Raw genomic sequence first — 22,387 nt, forward strand, 5'->3', positions numbered from 1 at the left:
TTCCTAGTGGCAGCCCTGCATCAAGGGAATGGAGCTTCTGCTCGGACAGGTTAGAGGGGTTCGGGTAGAAGGATGGGATTTCTATTTCTTGAAGCCTGTGGAATTTTGAGGTGACTTTGGGTAGATATAAGGGGTCTGGCTTTAAGGTGACCCTATCTTCCCCAAACTGGCTAGACCCATCTCCAACCCCTTCTGAAGAAATTCCAGAATCTGATCAATTCGGATTTTCTGACCGACTTCTGCTCCTGAGACTGCCAAAAACCTTTTCCAGATTCTAGCATAGATATTTGTTGTGGAGACTTTCCTACTTTTTAGGAGGGTATTAACTAGCCCCCGGGAAAACCCTCTCCCCCTTAGCAGCTCCCCCTCAAACTCCATGCCGCTAGATGTAAGTTGGAGACTCATGGGTGGTATACTGGACCCTGGGATAGAAGGTCCGGGAGCTCGGGGAGAATCCATGGCTGGGACACAGACATCTTCCTCAGCCAAGGAAACCATGACCTCCTGGGCCAGAATGGGGCTATGAAGATAACACTGGCCCTGTCCTCTCGGATTTTCCTTAGCACCATTGGAATCAGATTCAGAGGGGGGAAGCATATGCTAGGACAAAGCATCCACCGCGTACGGGTTTTCTCTGGGATCCAGAGAGCAGAACAGAGGGAGTTGACTGTTCTTTCTGCTGGCGAACAAGTCTATCTCTGGAAGCCCCCACCTGTGTACAATCTGTCCGAAGATGGCCTTTTTTAGTGTCCATTCTCCCTGTTTGAGCTTGTTGCGACTTAAGAAGTCGACTTAAGAAGTCGGCTGTTTGATTTTGCTTTCCCTTTATGTGTAGAGCTGTGAGGGATAGGAGGTGTAGTTCGGCGATCTGGAAAATACGATTTGCTACATCCATTAAGGGTCTGGACCGGGTTCCCCCGTGGTGGTTAATGTAGGCTACAGTTACCTGGTTGTCTGAGAATAGTCTGACGTGTTCGCCCTGTAGGGACACAAGGAAAGCATTCACCGCCCGCTCTACTGCTAGCAACTCTTTAAGGTTAGAGGAGAAACTTTGTTCGGGCGGAGACCATACTCCCTGGACCCAGTTATCCCCCATATGAGCCCCCCAACCTCTGGGGCTAGCGTCCGTGGTTAGAATTCGGGAGATTCGGTTTATCCAAGGGACACCCCTACGCAGATTCGAGCCCAGGGACCACCAATGAAGGGACTGAACAGTAACATCAGATAAGGTGACTCTAGCCTCGAGGCAACCCTCCAACCGATGGGTGTTGTGTAGGATGTCCCACTGTAGGGTTCTTGTGTGGAGTTGTGCCCAGAGTACTGCCGGAATGCATGCCGTAAGAGAGCCTAAAAGTGACATAGCCCCTCTAAGGGTAATTGACGGATTATCCATTACCCTACGTATGTGATGTTGAGTTTTCAGAACCTTAGACTCTGGCAATCGACATTCCTGTAAATCAGAGTCTATAGTAAGGCCTAGGAATTGTTGTACTTTCGTGGGTTGTAGTCGTGATTTTTTAAAGTTAATGATCCAACCCAGATTTTGGAGGCAGGCTATTACCTTCCCTAATTGGGTAGCACAATGAGACTCCGAGTTCCCCACAATCAGGAGATTGTCTAGATAGGGAACTACAAGAATGTTTTGTTCATGCAGATTGGCCATAACCTCCGCCATTAATTTTGTAAAGACCCGGGGTGCCACCGCCACCCTAAAGGGAAGTGCTGTATACTAAAAATGGCTTATTTTTCCTTCCAGCGAGACGGCTACCCTTAAGAATTGCTGATGTTCTGCATGTATCGGAACATGATAATAGGCGTCTTTAAGGTCTAGGACCACCATAAAGCACCCCGAACAGTAGTTTAATCGCCGATTTTACAGACTCCATTTTGAAAGAGTAGATTTTGATGAACTTATTAAGGCATTTGAGATTAATTATGGTGCGATAAGAGCCATCCGGCTTCCTGACTACAAAGAGAGGGGAGTAAAACCCCTTACCTCCTTGTTGCTCAGGAACTTTAATCATTACTCCTTTCCGGAGAAGATCGTAGATCTCTGCCTCCAATGCCTTCTGTTCTGTGGGTGAAGAACGGATGGGAGTTAGGATAAACTTGTCGCCCGGAGTCTGCTGGAACTTGGATCTTATTCCCGTTCTGATGATGCTCCGTATCCAAGGACTATTTGAGATATGTGACCAGGCTAGGTAGAAGGAAACAAAAAACAAGGAAGAAAAGATCATGCAACAAAAATAGGATCACCACACTGACTGGTTCCCCGACTTACACTTTTAGAGGGTGACGTATTCATCTCGATTGTCCGGCATTTAGGATGCATTTGGCAGTATTGTGTATTGATTTTACAATCTAACAATTCTTTATTTTTGGCATTAGCCATTTTGGCCTATGTGATATTCAAGTTTCAATCTTTGTACTGAATACCTCATGTCTGTGGACTACATTGTCACACAATCTTGGATTGTTGGGTGTATGCTAGCAGAATTTATTCAGAGTTATTTTTCTCTGTGTATTATTTAGGACTTGTGGTCTATTGGTATACTATTTTAATGTTTCAGATTTACCATTTGTCATCTATTGGAGAGTCAATACATGGTCCTATGGATTTTTAATTGTTTTTAATATGTGTGTGTTTTTTAGCTTGTTAACAATAAAATTTATTCACATTTTGTACCTACTGATACTGTGTGGTGATCCTATTTTTTTGCATGATCTTTTCTTCCTTGTTTTTTGTTTCCTAATTATGTCATACAAGTGATCTCCCAGTGACCATAGATTTTATTATTATTGTGATAGTGCCCGCTTGCTCCCTTTCATACAGGCTAGGTAGAAGGACTACAACCTTCCTCCCACCTGGTCCAACAGTCATTTGGGATCATTACGGTCACGAGGGGTGTTAAACATATACCCCCTACCTCTTCTCCAAGTGTCATATCTGGGTCTTTCTCTGGAGGGTCGCCTACGGTCAAACCACCTTCTGTAGGAGCCCCTTCTGAAAGGCGGTAAACCTAAATATGGGAAGCGTTTCTTGCTATCTCCTGCCTTCTCCAACAGTTCGTCCAGAACTTTGCCAAACAAGTAAGTTCCCTCACACGGGACACCGCATAATTTAGATCTGGCCTGAAAATCACCCTGGCCAATATTTAAGCCATAAGGCCCTGCGGGCCGCATTGGATAGGGCCGCAGATCTGGCTGCCAATTGCACTGAGTCCGCCGATGCATCCGAGAGGAAGGCCGCTGCTCCTTGAGCTGTAGAGAGGGAGGAAAGAATGTCCTGTCTTGGGACTTTATCCCTAATTTGTCCTTCTAGCTGGTCTAACCAAACCGTTAGGGATCTGGCGGTGCATGTGGCTGCAATTGCTGGTCGAAGGGCTCCAGCTGATGTCTCCCAGGTTCCCTTGAGGAAAAGCATCGGCTTTCCTATCCAAAGGGTCTTTTAAGCTACCCAGATCCTCAAAGGGAAGAGAAGTCTTTTTGCAAGCCTTTGCTGTAGCAGCATCCAATCTTGGGGCTTTATCCCATGATGCTGAATCTGTCTCCTCGAATGGATACCTTCTTTTAAAGGCCGGAGATAGGGAGCCCTTCCTCTCAGGTTTTTTCCATTCTCTAGTGATAAGAGCATTAACTTTGTCTATTACATGACGAGGAGGATGATGATGATGAATCTGATCTTAGCTTCTGCGAATCACTATCGGAGACTAAGAGTAATGGTCTAGGGGACTTGTCTCTAGATTTTGCCAGAGACCGAGATCCAGCCGAACTCCTAAGTTCCTGCCTGACTATCTCCCTTATACTGGAGGAAAAGTCAGCCGTCTCTTCCGAGACCAGGTGGTTAATACAGGGTCTACAGAGATTCCTTCCCTGACCATCCGGGAGGGGGACTCCGCACTCGGCACACTGTCTGTGCTTGCTTTTCCCAGAACTCTTTTTCCCCTGGCAGAATGGGAGAGAGGGAACATAAGGGGAACAGATCATCACCCACTGAACTTTCTCGAAGCTCACTTACCCTGGCATACGACAGCGCAGTACCGGGTTCTGCGGGGGTGTCCATCGGAGCCGCCACACTCTTACGGCTCGTGGACATCTCAGGTCTCACCTTCTGAGTAGACTTGTGTTTCTCAGAACGGTGCTGCTACTAGAACGCTGCTCCGGCTTCTCTGAGGACTGAGGCTGCGTCTCTTCCAGTGGCTCTGGCTGCTCCTGCGATGCCATTATGGGCTACTACAGTGCCAGAAGCAGCTCTCCTGGTCACCTGAGCCCTTAAATAGACCCGGCACCGCCCCCTCTGGGGCTCACAGGTGCCTTCCATCAGCGCCCGTTACCTACTTCACCTCCCCGCATCCTCCACCCCCCCGACCGAATCCCCGGCGGGGTCGGCGAGACACTCCCATCCCCCAGCAGGTGCACGCCCCCTGGGACGCCACACGCACACCCGCCGCCACCGTCCATCCCTCCAGAGGCGCGCCCGCGACGCCAGGGCCGCGGCCTGCAGCGCGCGCCCGCCGCGTCACCCGGCGCGACCAGGCCGCGTCATCAGTCCATGCCCGCATGCCGTCAGCTGCCCCCTGAAGGGGAAGTAGGCGGCAGTAATGGCGTGGACACCTCCGAGGAGAAGGAGGGAAGGAAAGGGAACGGGGTTTTTACTTACCCGGTACCGGCGCGGGCCTTCCTGTAGTGGATGCTCCCCCTGGAGGCCTCCTACAGCTGCACCGCCTGCACTGACAGTTCCCCTGCCGTACGGCGCCTCCATGGTCCTGGTCAGGCCTAGGTAGGGGACCCCCACTGCCTGAATCGGCTGCCAGGCCTGGGCATCCGTGACTCCTAAGACGCTGCTCCTGCTTCAGGTATGTTTGCAGGGGTCCCCTGTCAGGGACAGGAAACCAACTGAAGCGGGAGAGAGGGCCGCCCTTTTTATGTCTGTAGGTTTCCTGTCCCCGAAGGGCGGATCCCCTCTCTCGTGGTGCTGTCATGGCGACTGAATAAAGTCACAGACAGATGGAGAAGTCACATCTGCAATCAGCTCTAATCCTGTCATCTCTACCGCTCTCATTACACAAGTATAAAGCATATAATACTGGTGGATAAAACAAGACTGAGCACAAGACCTTCACAGCCGTCTACACATCATAGGTGAGATCTCATCACACCTTCTCTCCATCTACCTGAAGATCCTGAGGAGCATTGGGATCTTCTTGGTTACAGTCCTGTGGAAGAAGAGGACGGCGAAATCTCTCTGGTGTTGTCCTCTTACTGGATAGATCTGGAGGAAACACATACAGGGACTGAATTCGTTCTTTACATACAGATAATTATAGGCCGTGTATATTTAGTCCTGTCTATTACCTGGTGATGTGAGGGACTGGGGAACCTCCATTATGACGTCCTTGTACAGATCTTTGTGTCGTTCTAAATACTCCCACTCCTTCATGGAGAAATAGACGGCGACATCCTGACACCTTATAGGAACCTGACACATACAATGATACCGTCATCCCCCCGATCTCTTCATAGTGTTACTGTATAATGTCCCAGCATTCCCAGCAGTGTCACCTCTCCAGTCAGCAGCTCAAACATCTTGTAGGTGAGTTCTAGGATCTTCTGGTCATTGATATCCTCATGTATCAGGGGGTGAGGTGGAGGTCTTGTGATTGGGCTCAGGGGTCTTCCCCATCCCTCAGACACAGGGGCCTGACGGCGCTCACTAGAAGTCTTCTTCACTACAGTGTAATCCTGGTTATGGAGAGACACATTAATATATCTGACTACAGACATTTCCAGAGTCCTCACCTCTCCAGTTCTGTCCATCTGTTATTCCCATAGATAAGAATGATGTAATGTGACGTCATCAGAATCTCTCACCTCTTCAGTAAGCCGGAAGAGGATCTCTAGGGTGAGGTGTAATATCCTCTCCGCCATCTTGTCTCTGTCCATATCCATCCTTGATGGGTAAATCAGGAAAATTCTCTTATATAGAAGATCTTCACTGGGAGGATCCGATATTGTAGAGACCTGAATGAGAAGATGAGCCAATGTAACATCATAAAAATCCTGTGTAATAATACAATTACTGGAGATAATAAGGGAAACGTATGAGGAGATTTATTATTTTACAGTATTTAGTTTTCTTCTTTACATCTACTAATAAAACCTATATAGCGCTGGAGTCCTGGGTTCGAATCCCACCAAGGACAACATCTGCAAGGAGTTTGTATGTTCTCCCCGTGTTTGCGTGGGTTTATTCCGGGTTCTCCGGTTTCCTCCCACATTCCAAAGACATACTGATAGGGAATTTAGATTGTGAGCCCCATCGGGGACAGTGATGATAATGTGTGCAAACTGTAGAGTGCTGCGGAATATGTTAGCACTATATAAAAATTAAAGATTATTATTATTATATTTTAGGCCACAGACAACAAGCAGTTTCTCCCTCGGAGTCGGCAGCTGAATATTTTTCTCATAGACTCATCTTCCATAACGCTAATTCTCGTCTCATTTAGACTTGTTTCACATTTGCGGACGGAGGGCTGCAGACTTCCCTCGTGAAGCCCCGCCCCCTCCGGTCAGCTCCACCTATTTCTGCATGCGGCTTGCATAAGTATATGAACCGGTAAGGTCAAAAACTTCAATTGTATTTACAAGGAGCCTTACAAAAGTATAGATATAGAATATAAAAAGCAACCTTTATTAAAGTCTAGATAAAAGACAAAACAACCACACAAAAACACAAACAACCGTGTCACCTACTGAACCCTAATGGGGGGTCCTGATATCAAACTGCCTACCAGCAGAGGTTGGCACCCTAAACATAATCGAGATTGGCGCCCCCGCTCAACGACGGCTGTACCCTAAATCTCCTAGATGACCCTGGATAAGTGCAGCATGCGGTCACTCAAATAACCAGGAAAGGAGTGTATAGGAATTGCCAAAAAAGTAGTAGTTGGGTAGGCAACAATAGAAAAAATTGCAAAAGCAGTGCAATTGACAAAGACAATAAAGTGACGTGTGCAGAACAAATGAGTACCTAACTACCTGTTCCCTGTAACTGTGTACCTTCCTATGAGCGGAGGTTGGCACCCTACTGGTCAGCGGAATGGTGCTCCCGCTCCACGATGGCTCACCCTCAATAGGCCCTGATATAACTGATAGTAAAACATTAGGGTGACATAATAATATATCTGGAAGGCATAATTCATGACAAAATCAATAAAATATAATCAAAGATTGCCAACACATGTTGATAACAGTAGAAACGGGTACTCAAGTTTTGAGGATGGATAGGCAAAACATCAACGCGTTTCTCCTAACAGGATCATCAGGAGGTAGAAAGTTAGATGTAGGTTCCCGAGGTGAACTGCTCCAGTCTGTGCACTGTGAGTACTAAGGCTCCATACTACAGGTCTGATGTAGTGACGCCATTGTACCTGCAGTGCACGAAGTCTCAGACTTACAAGCGAAGGGCTGAATGGTGGATCAAGAGCTTCTGACTCCCTGATTCACTATTCTATTCAGTGGTATCACCGTCATGAGAGTGTGGATATCCCTGAAATTGTGATGATGGGAAGAAGAGGGTGACCAATACCAAACCCCACTGAGCCCTGTTAATTCATAGGCACCATAGCAACAAAGTGGGCTTCTGTTTTGGATGATACACTCCTGCCTATCCAACTATCGTGTGGTAAATATCTCATAGTGTGACGCCCCTGAGGGTTCAGTAACTACAGAGGTACTGCACCTCCTCCTGAGGTGTAGTATCCCACTACCCAGGTAAGATGGAGACACCTGACCAGACTCCAACACCTGCATCCAGCACAGACACCTTAGAACAGCAGAGCACCCTCTATGACCCCTGCTTGGTTCATGAAGGGTGCTGCGAGGTGGGTGGAGCTTAGGTTGCAATAGAGAGCGGGAGAACTGATAGGAGATCAGGATCAGTTCCCCAGAGAGGGATGGAGTGAGAGGACATATATGCAGCAGCTCCCTGTGAGCTGGAGCTGCTGGAAAGGAAAGGAGCAGAAAGAGTTCTCCAGAAGGAAAGAATGGGACGTGTGGAGGAAAGCTGGGGACTGGGGCTGGATCAGAGCCCTTCTCCAAACTTCTCCAGAGCCGTTCTCCAAGCTTATGTGCCAGAGGCCTGGCGCCGGTATCCGAGGCTGCGTGGATGCTAATGATCCTACAGCAGAAACCGGAGTAATAGAATCTGTGAACGCTTTATTCCCAACTAAGACTCGATGACACTGTAGCAACATGTGTGAGCCAGGACATGATTGTAAGGAGTCCCTGAAGTAGGCTACAGCTACCTGTCATGCGAGGGAGTTCTAAGTAACAGCAAGAAAGAGGAACTAGAGTGTAATTCATAACTACAAGTACTTCAGATTAGCGCTAGTAGGGAGATGTCTAGAAAAGGCACATACGGACAGGAGTGCTGGAAAGGTGTACATTACTTGCCTGGGAGTTGGCCGAGCCCCTCACCTGGAGGGCACAGCACTGAAGCGGGCATCTATGAGCATCAGAAAACAATGAGAAAAGCTTTGGAACTGCATTCAACTGTGTCTCTGCCTTCTTTCTGCACCATCTACTTCAACATCTACCATCACTGCCCTGGGACTACAGCTCTGCCTGTGGAGAGCTATTACACCTCTGCTGCATTATACCAACTGTCCCAGAGGATCTGCACTGCAGCGCTGGTCACCTCTGAACAGATACCACAGGTGGCGTCACAAACTTATCTACACATAAACTTTATTCAGCATCTATCCTCTTATTTTATATGGACACTCACAGCCACGGACCGGGTCACTGCCACCGTGACACATCCTTTTAATACACCAGCCCAGGACCAAGTAAACCCACTACACTGGGGGTGCTCCAATAGATCCTGGGTTCATTAGTATTTGCATCAAGAATGAGGCTGAGTATTAATTGTTGGTGGTCGGTACTATATTGTGTATGTAGGGAGCAGTACTGTGGGAACATTAGAAAGTGGGGGATTGCAGTACTGTGGAAACATTATCCTGTGTGTGTGCGAAGCTGATATTGTGGGAGCATTATATAGTGTGGAGGGAATGGCGGTAGTGTGATAAGATTACACCGTGTGTGGTGGGATGGTGTTACTGTGGGAACATTATACTGTGTGGGGGATGGTGGTACTGTGGGAACATTATACTGTGTGTGGGGGTATGGCGATACTATAAGAAGATTATACTGTGTTTGGTGAACTGGTGGTACTATGGGAACATTATAGTGTGAGGAGGGAATGGCGATACTGTGAGAAGATTATACTATGTGTGGGGGTATGGCGATACTGTGGAAATATCTTTTGTGTGAGAGATGCCAATACTGTGGAAACTTTATACTGTGTGAGGGGCATCATATATACTGCACAAGGGTTGTAAAAAGGTGTGTCATAAAAAAGATTCCTCAGGTCTGTGCTACATTTGTACAAAAAGACTGCCATATGCCGTCCACACGGGACCCTGTGGAATCAATGGGAAGAGTATAGATGGTACACCAGCTCAGGTGACCTTGATGATGCAGTTTCCTCATATTATAAAGACCATAGCCCCAAAGGCAGAACAGATTTGGTGCCAAGCAAAGGAATGGGGTGACAGATAAAAATCTGCTGTACCAGGCAATGGAAAAGTGCCCAAGGCAACTGGTTGTGGCGGCAGAACCCTGCTTACAGGGGCAAAATGGGGGCATTACACTGTGTGGGGCCAAGAAAGGGGCTCTGTACTATGAGAGCAATCAGTTTCTTCACTTCCTGTCTTCCATAGTTGGGTCGCATGTATCTATTACAGGAAACAGAACAAAAACATGCGTATATACAGTGGGGAAGAAAAGTATTTAGTCAGTCAGCAATAGTGCAAGTTCCACCACTTAAAAAGATGAGAGGCGTCTGTAATTTACATCATAGGTAGACCTCAACTATGGGAGACAAACTGAGAAAAAAAAATCCAGAAAATCACACTGTCTGTTTTTTTTTCATTTTATATGCATATTATGGTGGAAAATAAGTATTTGGTCAGAAACAAAATTTCATCTCAATACTTTGTGATATATCCTTTGTTAGCAATGACAGTGGTCAAACGTTTTCTGTAAGTCTTCACAAGGTTGCCACACACTGTTGTTGGTATGTTGGCCCATTCCTCCATGCAGATCTCCTCTAGAGCAGTGATGTTTTTGGCTTTTCGCTTGGCAACACGGACTTTCAACTCCCTCCAAAGGTTTTCTATAGGGTTGAGATCTGGAGACTGGCTAGGCCACTCCAGGACCTTGAAATGCTTCTTACGAAGCCACTCCTTCGTTGCCCTGGCGGTGTGCTTTGGATCATTGTCATGTTGAAAGACCCAGCCACGTTTCATCTTCAATGCCCTTGCTGATGGAAGGAGGTTTGCACTCAAAATCTCACGATACATGGCCCCATTCATTCTTTCATGTACCCGGATCAGTCGTCCTGGCCCCTTTGCAGTGAAACAGCCCCAAAGCATGATGTTTCCACCACCATGCTTTACAGTAGGTATGGTGTTTGATGGATGCAACTCAGTATTCTTTTTCCTCCAAACACGACAAGTTGTGTTTCTACCAAACAGTTCCAGTTTGGTTTCATCAGACCATAGGACATTATCCCAAAACTCCTCTGGATCATCCAAATGCTCTCTAGCAAACTTCAGACGGGCCCGGACATGTACAGGCTTAAGCAGTGGGACACGTCTGGCACTGCAGGATCTGAGTCCATGGTGGCGTAGTGTGTTACTTATGGTAGGCCTTGTTACATTGGTCCCAGCTCTCTGCAGTTCATTCACTAGGTCCCCCCGCGTGGTTCTGGGATTTTTGTTCACCGTTCTTGTGATCATTCTGACCCCACGGGGTGGGATTTTGCGTGGAGCACCAGATCGAGGGAGATTATCAGTGGTCTTGTATGTCTTCCATTTTCTAATTATTGCTCCCACAGTTGATTTCTTCACTCCAAGCTGGTTGGCTATTGCAGATTCAGTCTTCCCAGCCTGGTGCAGGGCTACAATTTTGTTTCTGGTGTCCTTTGACAGCTCTTTGGTCTTCACCATAGTGGAGTTTGGAGTCAGACTGTTTGAGGGTGTGCACAGGTGTCTTTTTATACTGATAACAAGTTTAAACAGGTGCCATTACTACAGGTAATGAGTGGAGGAAAGAGGAGACTCTTAAAGAAGAAGTTACAGGTCTGTGAGAGCCAGAAATCTTGATTGCTTGTTTCTGACCAAATACTTATTTTCCACCATAATATGCAAATAAAATGAAAAAAAAACAGACAATGTGATTTTCTGGATTTTTTTTTCTCAGTTTGTCTCCCATAGTTGAGGTCTACCTATGATGTAAATTACAGACGCCTCTCCTCTTTTTAAGTGGTGGAACTTGCACTATTGCTGACTGACTAAATACTTTTTTTCCCCACTGTATATATATATATGAATGTATGTGTTTATCAGCCACGCCCACTCCACATAGCCCCCCTAATCTTTAGGCATCTTTCATTTCACCAGAGCTGTTTAAAGATGCCTTCTAGGGGGCACGTGTGCGGGTCAGGCACGTGTGTCTCCCTGCAGCATAAGTATCACGGCAGCAAAAGTATCTCGAAAATGCAGTTATTACTATGGCAGTTAGTCTCGGCAGGAGTCAGGACCCCACACTATCTACCTGTCTCTTTTGGGTATGTCTACTGAGTAAGCCCTTCTTATTACTTGGACCTAGCTTCTCTCAACCTATCTTATTTCTTCACCATGTTTACATATGCCCTCACAGTGTTTGCTCCTTTAGTCCTCACTCTCCTTCGCTATCCCCAAACCCCAACACCCTCTAACCAAATAAGGGGAACTTAATCGCCTCTTCTCCAAATCGCACCTCACAACATGTGCACTTGACCCCATCCCATCCCACCTCCTCCCCAACCTCACCACCACACTTATCCCATCCCTAACCCACCTCTTCAACCTATCACTAACATCTGGTACCTTCCCTTCTGCTTTCAAACATGCCACAATCACGCCTATCCTTAAAAAGCCAACCCTCGACCCAACCGCTATGTCCAGCTATCGCCCAATATCGTTGCTCCCATTCGCTTCCAAACTCCTGGGACAGCACATCCACGCTGAACTTTCCTCCCACCTATCATCTAACTCGCTCTTTGACAATCTACAATCTGGTTTCCGCCCCCATCACTCCACTGAGACAGCCCTGACCAAAATTACTAACAACCTACTTACAGCCAAATCAAATGGACAATACTCTATACTCCTGCTTCTAGACCTGTCAGCTGCATTTGACACAGTTGACCACTGGCTCCTACTACAGATCCTCTCCTCCTTCGGCATCAAAGGCCTTGCCCTATCCTGGATCTCCTCATACTTTTCCAACCGCACATTCAGCGTCTCCCACTCCCACACCACCTCCTCATCCCACCCTCTCTCTGTTGGAGTCCCCCAAGGCTCTGTTTTAGGACCCCTACTAATCTCAATCTATACACTTGGTCTGGGGCAACTCATAAAGTCCCACGGATTCCACTACCACCTTTTTGCTGATGACACTCAGATCTACCTCTCTGGCCCAGACGTCACCTCTCTGCTGTCCAGAATCCCAGAGTGTCTATCAGCCATATCCTCCTTCTTCTCCTCTCGCTTCCTCAAACTCAATGTAGACAAATCTGAACTCATCATCTTTCCTCCATCTCACAGATCTTCTTTACCCGACCTAGCTATAACAATTAATGACATCACACTTTCCCCAGTACCAGAAGTCCGCTGCCTCAGAGTAACCTTTGACTCTGCCCTGTCCTTCAAACCGCACATCCAAGCTCTTTCTACCTCCTGTCGCCTCCAGCTCAAAAATATTTCCATAATCCGTCCTTTCCTCAACCCTCAATCTACTAAAATGCTTGTTCATGCCCTCATCATTTCCCGCCTCGACTACTGCAACATCCTTTTCTGTGGTCTCCCTGCTAACACCCTCGCACCTCTCCAGTCCATCCTTAACTCTGCCGCCCGACTAATTCATCTCTCTTCTCGCTACTCCTCCGCTTCTCCCCTCTGCAAATCTCTTCACTGGCTCCCATTCCCTCAGCGTATCCAGTTCAAATTACTAATTCTGACCTACAAGGCCATCTATAACCTGTCTCCCCCATATGTCTCTGAACTAATCTCCCGATACCTTCCCTCACGTAATCTCTGGTCCTCCCAAGACCTCCTTCTCTCCTCCACACTTATTCGCTCCTCACCCAACCGCCTCCAAGACTTCTCCCGAATAGCCCCTATTCTCTGGAATTCTTTGCCCCAACAAGTCCGACTATCAACCACATTTGGATCCTTCAGACGGAACCTGAAAACCCACCTCTTCAAGAAAGCCTACAGCCTGCAATGACCCCCGCTACCTCCTTCTCTCTCACCACTATCGGTGATATCACCTCAACCAACACCGGAACTGCTGCAACCCACCAACCTACTGTCTCCTTCCCCACCATCCTGTAGCATGTAAGCCCGAAAGGGCAGGGTCCTCTCTCCACTCTGTATCAGTCTGTCATTGTTAGTTTGTTTACTGTAAGTGATATCTGTAACTTGTATGTAACCCCTTCTCATGTACAGCACCATGGAATCAATGGTGCTATATAAATAAATAATAATAATAGTAATAATAATAATAATAAAAGATGCTGAGCTGTGATTGGTTGCAATGAACAACAGTTTTCCCACTCCACAGCACCTCAGCAGACACTGACCGGGTGAGAGAAATCTAGCATCCCCGGGAACATAAGCTCTCAGCCATTGTCTGCCCCCCAGAAAGGAGCAGAGAGCACATGATAGAAATGAATCACCCCCTCCTCTATTACTGCCACGCTCTATTGTTACCAGCGTAGAAAATTGCATCATCAGCGGCCGCAGACAGAGCCACACTGCCAGGTTACATTACAGCACATCTCCAGGAACTCCCTGCTCAGTGCCACCCAGATGGGGATTATGGGATGAAGGATGTGTGTTGGTTATATAGGCACTGGACTATGGGATGGAGAATATGTGTGATGGGTATATGGGCACGGGACTATGGGATGGAGGATGTGTGATGGGTATATGGGCACGGGACTATGGGATGGAGGATATGTATGATGGTATATGGGCACTGGACTATGGGATGGAGGATGTGTGATGGGTATATGGGCATGGGACTATGGGATGGAGGATATGTATGATGGGTATATGTGCACAGGACTATATGATGGAGGATATGTATGATGGTATATGGACAATGGACTATGGGATGGAGGATATGTATGATGGGTATATGGCACGGGACTATGGGGAGGAGGATGTGTGGTGGGTATATGGGCACAAGACTATGGGATGGAGCAGAGGCATAGCTAGGGCTTCAGATCAGGGAGAGGGGCAAAAATCTGAGCGGGCCCATAGCCGGTAACCCTGATTACAACTCAGGTGGTACACCCAGTGGCAGTAGCTCTGGGTGGGCCCCCACAGCAAGGGGCCCAGGGCAACTGCACCCTCTGCCCCCTGGTAGCTACGCTACTGGGATGGAGGGTATGTATGATGTGTATATGGGCACTGGACTATGGGATGGAGGATAATCATTATAATTTGTTATAACTAACCACAGTAAGTTACTATGTCCGGGCAACGCCGGGCTCTTCAGCTAGTGATTCTTACAAAGTGGCAACAAACCCCCCCAAAAAAGTCTCTGTGCTGGAGGGGTTAATGTCCCCTGCGCTCAGTAATGGGGAATCTCCAGCACCTACCTCCACCCGCAGAGCCACACTCCACATATATGGCTGCTCTGTGCGCACAGGACCTGTGATGAGGTCACAGGAGGGGAGGAGTCAGGGGTCACATGATCTCAGGAGTGCAGACGCTACATGGAGACTTCTCCTCAGTCAGTGACCTTCCCGCCATTATTCCCCCTCACTACTGGCACAATTACCCCGCGCCGCCTTTTCTACACAGTGTTGTGTGTGGAATGTAACGTGTGATTTCTCTGGAGGGAAATAGACCCCACACATGAGGGAATTATCACCAGTTACCAGACGGCTACTATATGGCGGCATATGATTGTGCTATCAACGCCATTCCAGGAGCGAAAATGCCGAAATCTTGTTTATTTAACCCCTTCCAGAGTCCGGCTGAGGCTCATATTCGGCCATCCACCTCTCCAGTCACCGAGGGGTTTTTTTGGTTAAAAGGATGGAGGGCTGCGTCTGTTCTTGGATTTTAAAGAGATTAAAGGGAATCTGTCACCTATTTTTTGGCATATAAGATGCAGCCACCGCCATCAGGGGCTTATCTACAGCATTCTGTAATGCATTCTGTAATGCTGTAGATAAGCCCCCGATGTAACCTGAAAGATAAGAAAAACGAAAAATATATTCATCCAGAGACAGTCCGGGTCCGATGGGTGTCGCGGTCCGGTTCGGCGCCTTCCATCTTCTAGCGATGACGTCATCTTTGCTTCCCGTCGCGGCTCTGGCCCGGGCATAGTTCTCTGCCCTGGTGGGAAAGATCAGAGAGGTCCGGCGCTTACGCACTGCAGTACTCTGCTCTGCCCTCAACAGGGCAGAGTAAGTACGCCTGCGTCGGAGCCGTGACGGGAAGCAAAGAAGAGGACGTCATCGCTAGAAGATGGAAGGCGCCGGACAGTACCGCCCCTGGGTGTGTATAATCTACTGTAACTCGTTTTTCTTATCTTTCAGGTTACATCGGGGCTTATCTACAGCATTACGGAATGATGCAGATAAGCCCCTTATTTGGTGGTCACAGCTTATATGCCAAAAAAATAGGTGACAGATTCCCTTTAATAAAATCTCAGCTCACAATCCTATCCTTTACCCCTTATACCTGACCTGTTTGACCAATTATCTGGAGGTAAATGGTCATATATATAATTTGGTGATGCCATTCGGGATAACCAATGCTCCAGCAGTCTTTGAAAATTTCATAAATTGTATTTTTTTCTCACTGGTGAGTAGATTTATGGTAATTGACCTGGACAACATATTAAGACACTCACATACACTGAAGGAGCTCCTGGATGCCCGCCGTTTCCGTTAGAAACCAGCGTCCAGCGTCGCTGATAGCTGGTCTCTCGCTGCCACTGTGGCGCCCCTGAGGCTTCAGTCACCACAGAGGTACTGCACCTTCTCCTAAGGTGTAGTGCCCCACCATCCAGGTATGGTGGGAACTCCTCACCATGCTCCACACCTGCATTCCACACACAGGATAGTTCAGTGGGGCCACCTAACCGCTTCAGGCTGGGGGTTAGCAGAGCACCCCTCGTGGAAACCTGTTACGTAACACGAGATGTGCTGGGAGGCGGGTGGAGAGAGATGATACAAAAGAGAGGGAAAGTGTAGGATTTGAGGTCAGTCAGTCTGGGGTGAGTCCCAGAGAAGGTCGGTCAGACGAGGGTCTGAGAGAAAGAGAGCAGGCTGACAGCAGGTCAGCCTGAGAGGGGCTCAAGGCAGAGGAAGACAGTCAGTCAGGAGAGGCTGAGGACTGGTCTTAGTGGAACAAGCTCCTCAGGGAAGAGAAGGAGAAAGAGACGTAGATTGAAGACTACAGATTCCATAAGAGAGATAGAACAGATCGGAACCAAGGAGAATAGAAGGACGGTGGGAAGCAGGTTGAGAAAGAGAGAGAACCCTTCCTGTCCAGAGCGCAAAGGCCGGGGCCCGGTCCCCGAGGTTGATTGGAACTTTATGTCCGGCAACAGACACCGTCGGAGTAGTGAGCTGCTAACGCCTTGCTCCCATCATAGACTTGGGACACAACAGCAACCGATTTGTGAGCCAGGACTCTGAGAGGAGTCCCCGATAGAGGCTACAGCTGTCTGTCATACAAGTAAAGACTAGGAACACCTAGAGAGAGGCATTCCAGGGTAACTAAATACTGGAGTGCTTCGCACCTAAAGGCGCATTGGAGGAGTCGTTCAGTAAGGTACATGTTGGCGGAGTGTGGAAGGGAGAATCCTATCCTGCCTGGAGGTTGGCTGGAGCCCTGACCTGGAGAACACAGTACGGAGGCAGGCAGTGGTGTGAACTGCAAACAGTGAGTAAAGCTTTGGAACCGCATACTCTGGTGTCCTCCAGTTATTCCCGCACCGCTACATCTGGGTACCAGCATCCCTACCAGCCTGCGCCTCTCCACATCCATTGCACCTACACTGCCCTGGGACTACAGCTCTACCTGTGGGGAGCTACACCATCTTTGCTGCACCACACCATCAGTCCCAGCGGATCTGTATGCAGCGTTGGCTCAACATCTTACTTGCCAAACACCACGGGTGGTATCACGAACTACTCTAATAAACTCTAACACCATTAACATCACCGCCATTGATATTGGGCGCCCAGGGCCACGGACCGGGTCACCGCTGCTGTGACACGTTCCCGCCTGACTCCGGTCCGGTACCGAGTAATCCCGCAGCCCTGGGTGTGCGGCGCCGCGAGGGGCGACCCAATTTTGACGTCACGAACAGGATGACGAGACCCGATGTCGTCGGGTTCTGTGTCCCTTAGATTTACAACTTTTGAAAATGTACAGAAGACCAAATTTAATAGACTTTAAAATGGACATTAGAAATGGGCGCTGGCGCAGAGAAGAAGGCCGTGAAGAGATGGGAGGTCCTAAGAAAAGACCGCGAAGAGTCTTGGGCCGTCCCTGCCTGAATTACTATGTGACAGATGCATGGCCCATCCCCCGAGGGGTTCGTATACTGGCTTGGTATGGAGGCGCGGGAAGAAGATGCCGCCCCTGGAAGGAGGGGCAGAGAAAGCCAGTGGCGAGCAGAAGGGTGGAGCAATAAGAAGAGTGCCAGAACGCTATCTTGGAGAGCAAGGGAAGGAGGCCTGCGGATCACGGGGAACTGAATCTCCCCGGCGCCATGGCTGACGGCTCCAGCCCTGATTCCGGAATGAACTGCCGGCAATTAGCCGAGGAAATTATGGAACTAACCACCCGGCTGCGGCTGAGGCAGGAGGCCTTGGGGAGACTGAGTCGGCAGCGCACCCAGGAGGGGCCTACACCTGCGGTACCCGCAACACCGGTACCCGCCGCTGCTGCACTGGATCTTTTCCTGGCAGACCCCATGGAGCTTGGAGCTGCTGCCATGCCACCAGCAGCGTACTCTGTCCCTTCTCTGCCGCTGATACCGGAGGAGTTGTATGCAGCCGAGGGAGCCGAAGCAGAGGAAGAGAAGCTAAAAATAATTTTCAAATCTCGTACCCAGGAGGGTTTTGTTTGCACCAGTTGTGCCTTTTTCTATTTTTGCTATCATGTTTTTACGGTAGCACTTTTGTTGCCTGTTTTGATTGGCAGTGTTTTTCTACAATGGAACTGAGGAGATCATGAACGCTCTATGATCCAAAACTTTCTTGTAAATAGTTTGCACCTCTTTAGGTGCCCTTTCTTGGTTTTACATACAAAGGCTCTTTGCGAAGATAATGTTTTTGCATGGACACTTTTCGAAGAATGATGTCTACCTCAAAGGACACTGCAAGAAATCCCGGCTGGGAGCAGTGTTAAGCACCTTACAAGAATTTTGAATGTTTTATGATAACGTATTTGATAATGTTGTGTCTTATGAAAAGTAAATGTCTTTTATAGAATATTTGATACAGAGAATTAGAAAAGTTTTGAGATAGAATATGAGAATTGAATAAAGACTGAAGAATTGAAAGTGACAGGTGACAGGCCAAGTGTAGATGGTCAGTGTCTTGCGTCCAGTAGAAAGAAAGAGAAAAAGGAAAAGAGAATAATTGATAGAAAATGTAATAAAGAAAATGTGTTGAGTATAGCACTTTGAATTGAGAATTGCACTTAAGTAAACATTTGATATTTAGATAGGAAGTTAGCCTGTTTGTAACGTTTAAGAAATGTGCCTCCTATAATAGGAAGATTAGATAAGTATTGTTAAACAGCATGTAAAATTTTTGTGTGTTCCTGTACTGTACCTTTTGTTGTCTTACAGCCCGTGGACATGCTGTGTTTAACGGGGGGGTATGTGGCGCCCCTGAGGCTTCAGTCGCCACAGAGGTACTGCACCTTCTCCTAAGGTGTAGTGCCCCTAGCTGTGAAATGCGCGTCGGGGTTACAGGACGGGATGAAAGCTCCACATAAGGTGAATCGCTCTCCTATTCTAAGGCTTATTTGGTGTTAACACTTTCTATTATTATTCTAATGAGCATATACTCATCATTCTTACTCTTAGCACTATTGTGGCATTTATACTTGGTCTTTTTTCCCCCTTGGCTAGGATCTATTATGCCTTGTTTACCATTGGCCTATTGATATATCTGTATCTGCACTAAGATCTACGGTATTTTGCCTCTTTTTACCATTGACACATTGATATATTCCAGTTATTTATATTTGCACTAGGCATTTTATAATTTATTTACTGTACACATATGATCTATGGTAGTACAGGCTTTGTAGGTTTTGGGAGGTATTTTTATATATTTCCTAGCCCTCAAGTAATTATTAATAATATGAGCATTTTGGGGGGATTTATATGTGTTTCCTATCTCGCTTTTCTTGAGGCATTTGGCTGAATTGTTTGTACCTTGTCTGGTTTTTATATTTTTGAATCTTAAATAAAATAACTATTTTATCGATCTCTTCATTTTCTCCTCTTTATTATAAGTAAGGATTTGCTATATATTCTGAGTTGAAGTGACATTCTTTTGTATATATTCTTTGGACATCAATTTGATGATATGGTATTATCAGAGTATCTTTTGCTCTGACAAGCGCTGTGACCTCTGAAATCAACTTTGTGAATACTCAAGGGGCTATTGTTAATCCAAAGGGCAGAGCCCTGTACTGAAAGTGATGTAACTGTGACCCCATCCGTACTGTTACCCTGAGAAACCTGCGATCCTGCTGCCGGATCGGTACATGGTAATAAAGCGTCCTTGAGGTCCAGGACTGCCATATAACACTGAGGAAAGAGGAGCTTCACTGCTGATCTTATCGTCTCCATCTTGAATGATGAAATTATCAAATACCTGTTAAAGCCCTTCAGATTTGTAATCGTCCTCCAGGAATTGTCCGGCTTTTTTATAAGAAATAGAGGGGAGTAAAAACCTTCCTTTCTTTCCTTCACCGGAACCTCTTCCAGGACATGTTTGTCCAGAAGCGAGATTACTTCCTCTTCCAGACAGCATATATCTTTGTGGCGGCCAGTTGTGGAATCTCATCTCCAGACCCGATCACACGATTTGTCAGATCCAGGTGCTGAACGAAATCCTCTCCCAGGCTGGAAGGAAGGGAGAGAGCCTCCCTCTCACCTGAGAAGGACAGTCACTGGGAGGATTTTTTGGTCTCTCGGAAGGGCTTAGTGAAGTAGAAGCCTCTCCCTCCCCTGGATGGCTTGTCAGAGTTGTTTCTGTCTCGATCTCTATATTGCAGTCTTCTGAACTTCTGGCCCTTCTGAAAGGAGTGCCGAAAGGCCTGAAATGCTTAGCTACTTACCGGTAGCAGTGTTTTTTCAGGAGCCCATGACAGCACCACGAGAGAGGGGATCCGCCCTTCAGGGATAGGAAACCTACAGACATAAAAAGGGCGGCCCTCTCTCCCGCCTCAGTTGGATTACAGAACATGAGAGGACCTCCCTGGTTAGTAGCAATTTATGTATATACATCCAAACTAAATATTCTTCACCACCATGACTAAGGCCTAACTCACGAAAGAAAGGTGCTTATCCATACGTGAAAAAAGGGAGGGAATGCAAACGTGCTGTCATGGGCTCCTGAAAAAACACTGCTACCGGTAAGTATTCAGTCTCCATTACAGCACCTCAAGAGATTTACAGAGATGAAAAGAGCTTAGGGAGGGACAGCTGCCTCAAGCACCTTTCTCCCAAACGTGAGATCGGAGGAATCACCTAAATCCAATCTATAGTGGTTAAAGAACGTGGATGGAGAAGACCACGTAGCTGTCTTACATATGTCCTCAATGGACACTTCCGACCTTTCTGCCCAGGATGTTGCCATGGCCCGAGTGGAGTGTGCTCCTATACCTTCCGGGATTTCTGCACCATCTGTTGTATAAGCCAAAGAAATTGCCTCCCTAATCCACCTGGCTAAAGTGTTTTTGGACACTCTAAATCCTTTCCTAACTCCCTGAAAGGATACAAAAAGGGAATTGTCCTTTTCCCATGGATCTGTGGCTGAAACATAACTAAGGAGACACCTTCTTACATCTAGGGAATGAAGTTTTCTCTCTGACTGGCTAGCAGGATTTGGGCAGAAGGAGGGAAGGACTATCTCTTGTAATCTGTGAAACTTTGAAGCAACCTCAGGCAGATACAAGGGGTTTGGTTTTAGTATGACTCTTTCTTCCCTAAACTGAGTATATGGGGGAAGTCTAGAGAGAGCCTGCAGATCACTAACCCTCCTAGCAGACAGTAGTGCAACCAGCAGGGCAGAATATAGGATAGGATAGGATTCTAATGGGGGCAGAATCAATAGGCTCAAATGGGGCTACTGTTAAAGCTTATAGCACCAAGTTCAGTTCCCATGGAACTAGCTTCTTTTTAATGGTGGGCCTGGACCTAGCCACTGCTTTTATGAATCTGGATATCCAGTAATTGCCCGCTAGGTTACAGTTGTATAGTGCCCCTAGGGCCAAAACTTGGACTCTAAGCGTATTCAAGGCTAGACCCATCTCTAACCCCTTCTGTAGGAATTCCAATATCTGGTTAATGAGAATTTTCTGACCAACCTCCGCCCCAGAGGTTGACAAGAATTTTTTCCCAAATTCTGACATAGATATTTGTGGTGGAAGGTTTTCTGCTTTTCAATAGGGTGTTGAAATAAACAGGAAAAAGACATAATATATGTGGGGGCAAGAAGTAACTAGCCTAAATAAATACAAAAAATCATATTCCCACATACACATAAATATATTATATATATTAGGACTTGAATAGGAAAACTGCACAATTTTGAAATAGCACCAAGGAAAAAAGCAGTCAAAAATCCATAAAATTAACAATTTTATTGAAATCACATATATAAAAAAGGACACAACAGTACATGGAATGGGGAGGAGAAATATCAAAACGTGCACAGTGGTGCAAAGGATCAGAAGACACCGTATCCACAATCCCAGGATTCACCTAGAGTATATACATAGTCAATATATATCCCTGGTAAGGGGTTAAAGGCAGCTTATCATGGGCACACCAGTGTATGATCAATATCTATCCCTAGTAAGGGGTTAAACAACTCATCATAAACACACCAATACGTAGGCTAAAAGCTCAACCCTCACTGTTGCCCATAAATCCCTAGCAAGGCATAATGAAGAAATTTACAGAGCAAATGCTCAAAAGAAGCGCCCTAACAGCA

At 47.1% G+C, this 22,387-nt stretch overlaps 1 protein-coding gene across 5 annotated transcripts in view; it reads right to left on the reverse strand.

Annotated features, from left to right (window-relative positions):
- Positions 1–14,821, reverse strand: part of LOC141094197 (uncharacterized) — a 124,507-nt gene extending 109,686 nt beyond the window's left edge. For all 5 annotated transcript variants that reach the window (XM_073579964.1, XM_073579962.1, XM_073579965.1 and 2 more), the window contains exons 1-5: positions 14,780–14,821; positions 5,872–6,021; positions 5,563–5,742; positions 5,356–5,479; positions 5,175–5,272 (exon numbers count right to left, since the gene is read on the reverse strand). In XM_073579964.1, the coding sequence (XP_073436065.1) occupies positions 5,175–5,272; positions 5,356–5,479; positions 5,563–5,742; positions 5,872–6,021; positions 14,780–14,806 (579 nt within the window). In that variant the 5' untranslated portion in view covers positions 14,807–14,821. The remainder of the gene's footprint in view (positions 1–5,174; positions 5,273–5,355; positions 5,480–5,562; positions 5,743–5,871; positions 6,022–14,779) is intronic.
- Positions 14,822–22,387: the final 7,566 nt, after the last annotated feature.

Source organism: Dendrobates tinctorius, unplaced genomic scaffold (genome assembly GCF_039654945.1).
Source record: "Dendrobates tinctorius isolate UK_male_01 unplaced genomic scaffold, ASM3965494v1 ptg000063l, whole genome shotgun sequence".
Lineage (NCBI taxonomy): Eukaryota > Metazoa > Chordata > Amphibia > Anura > Dendrobatidae > Dendrobates > Dendrobates tinctorius.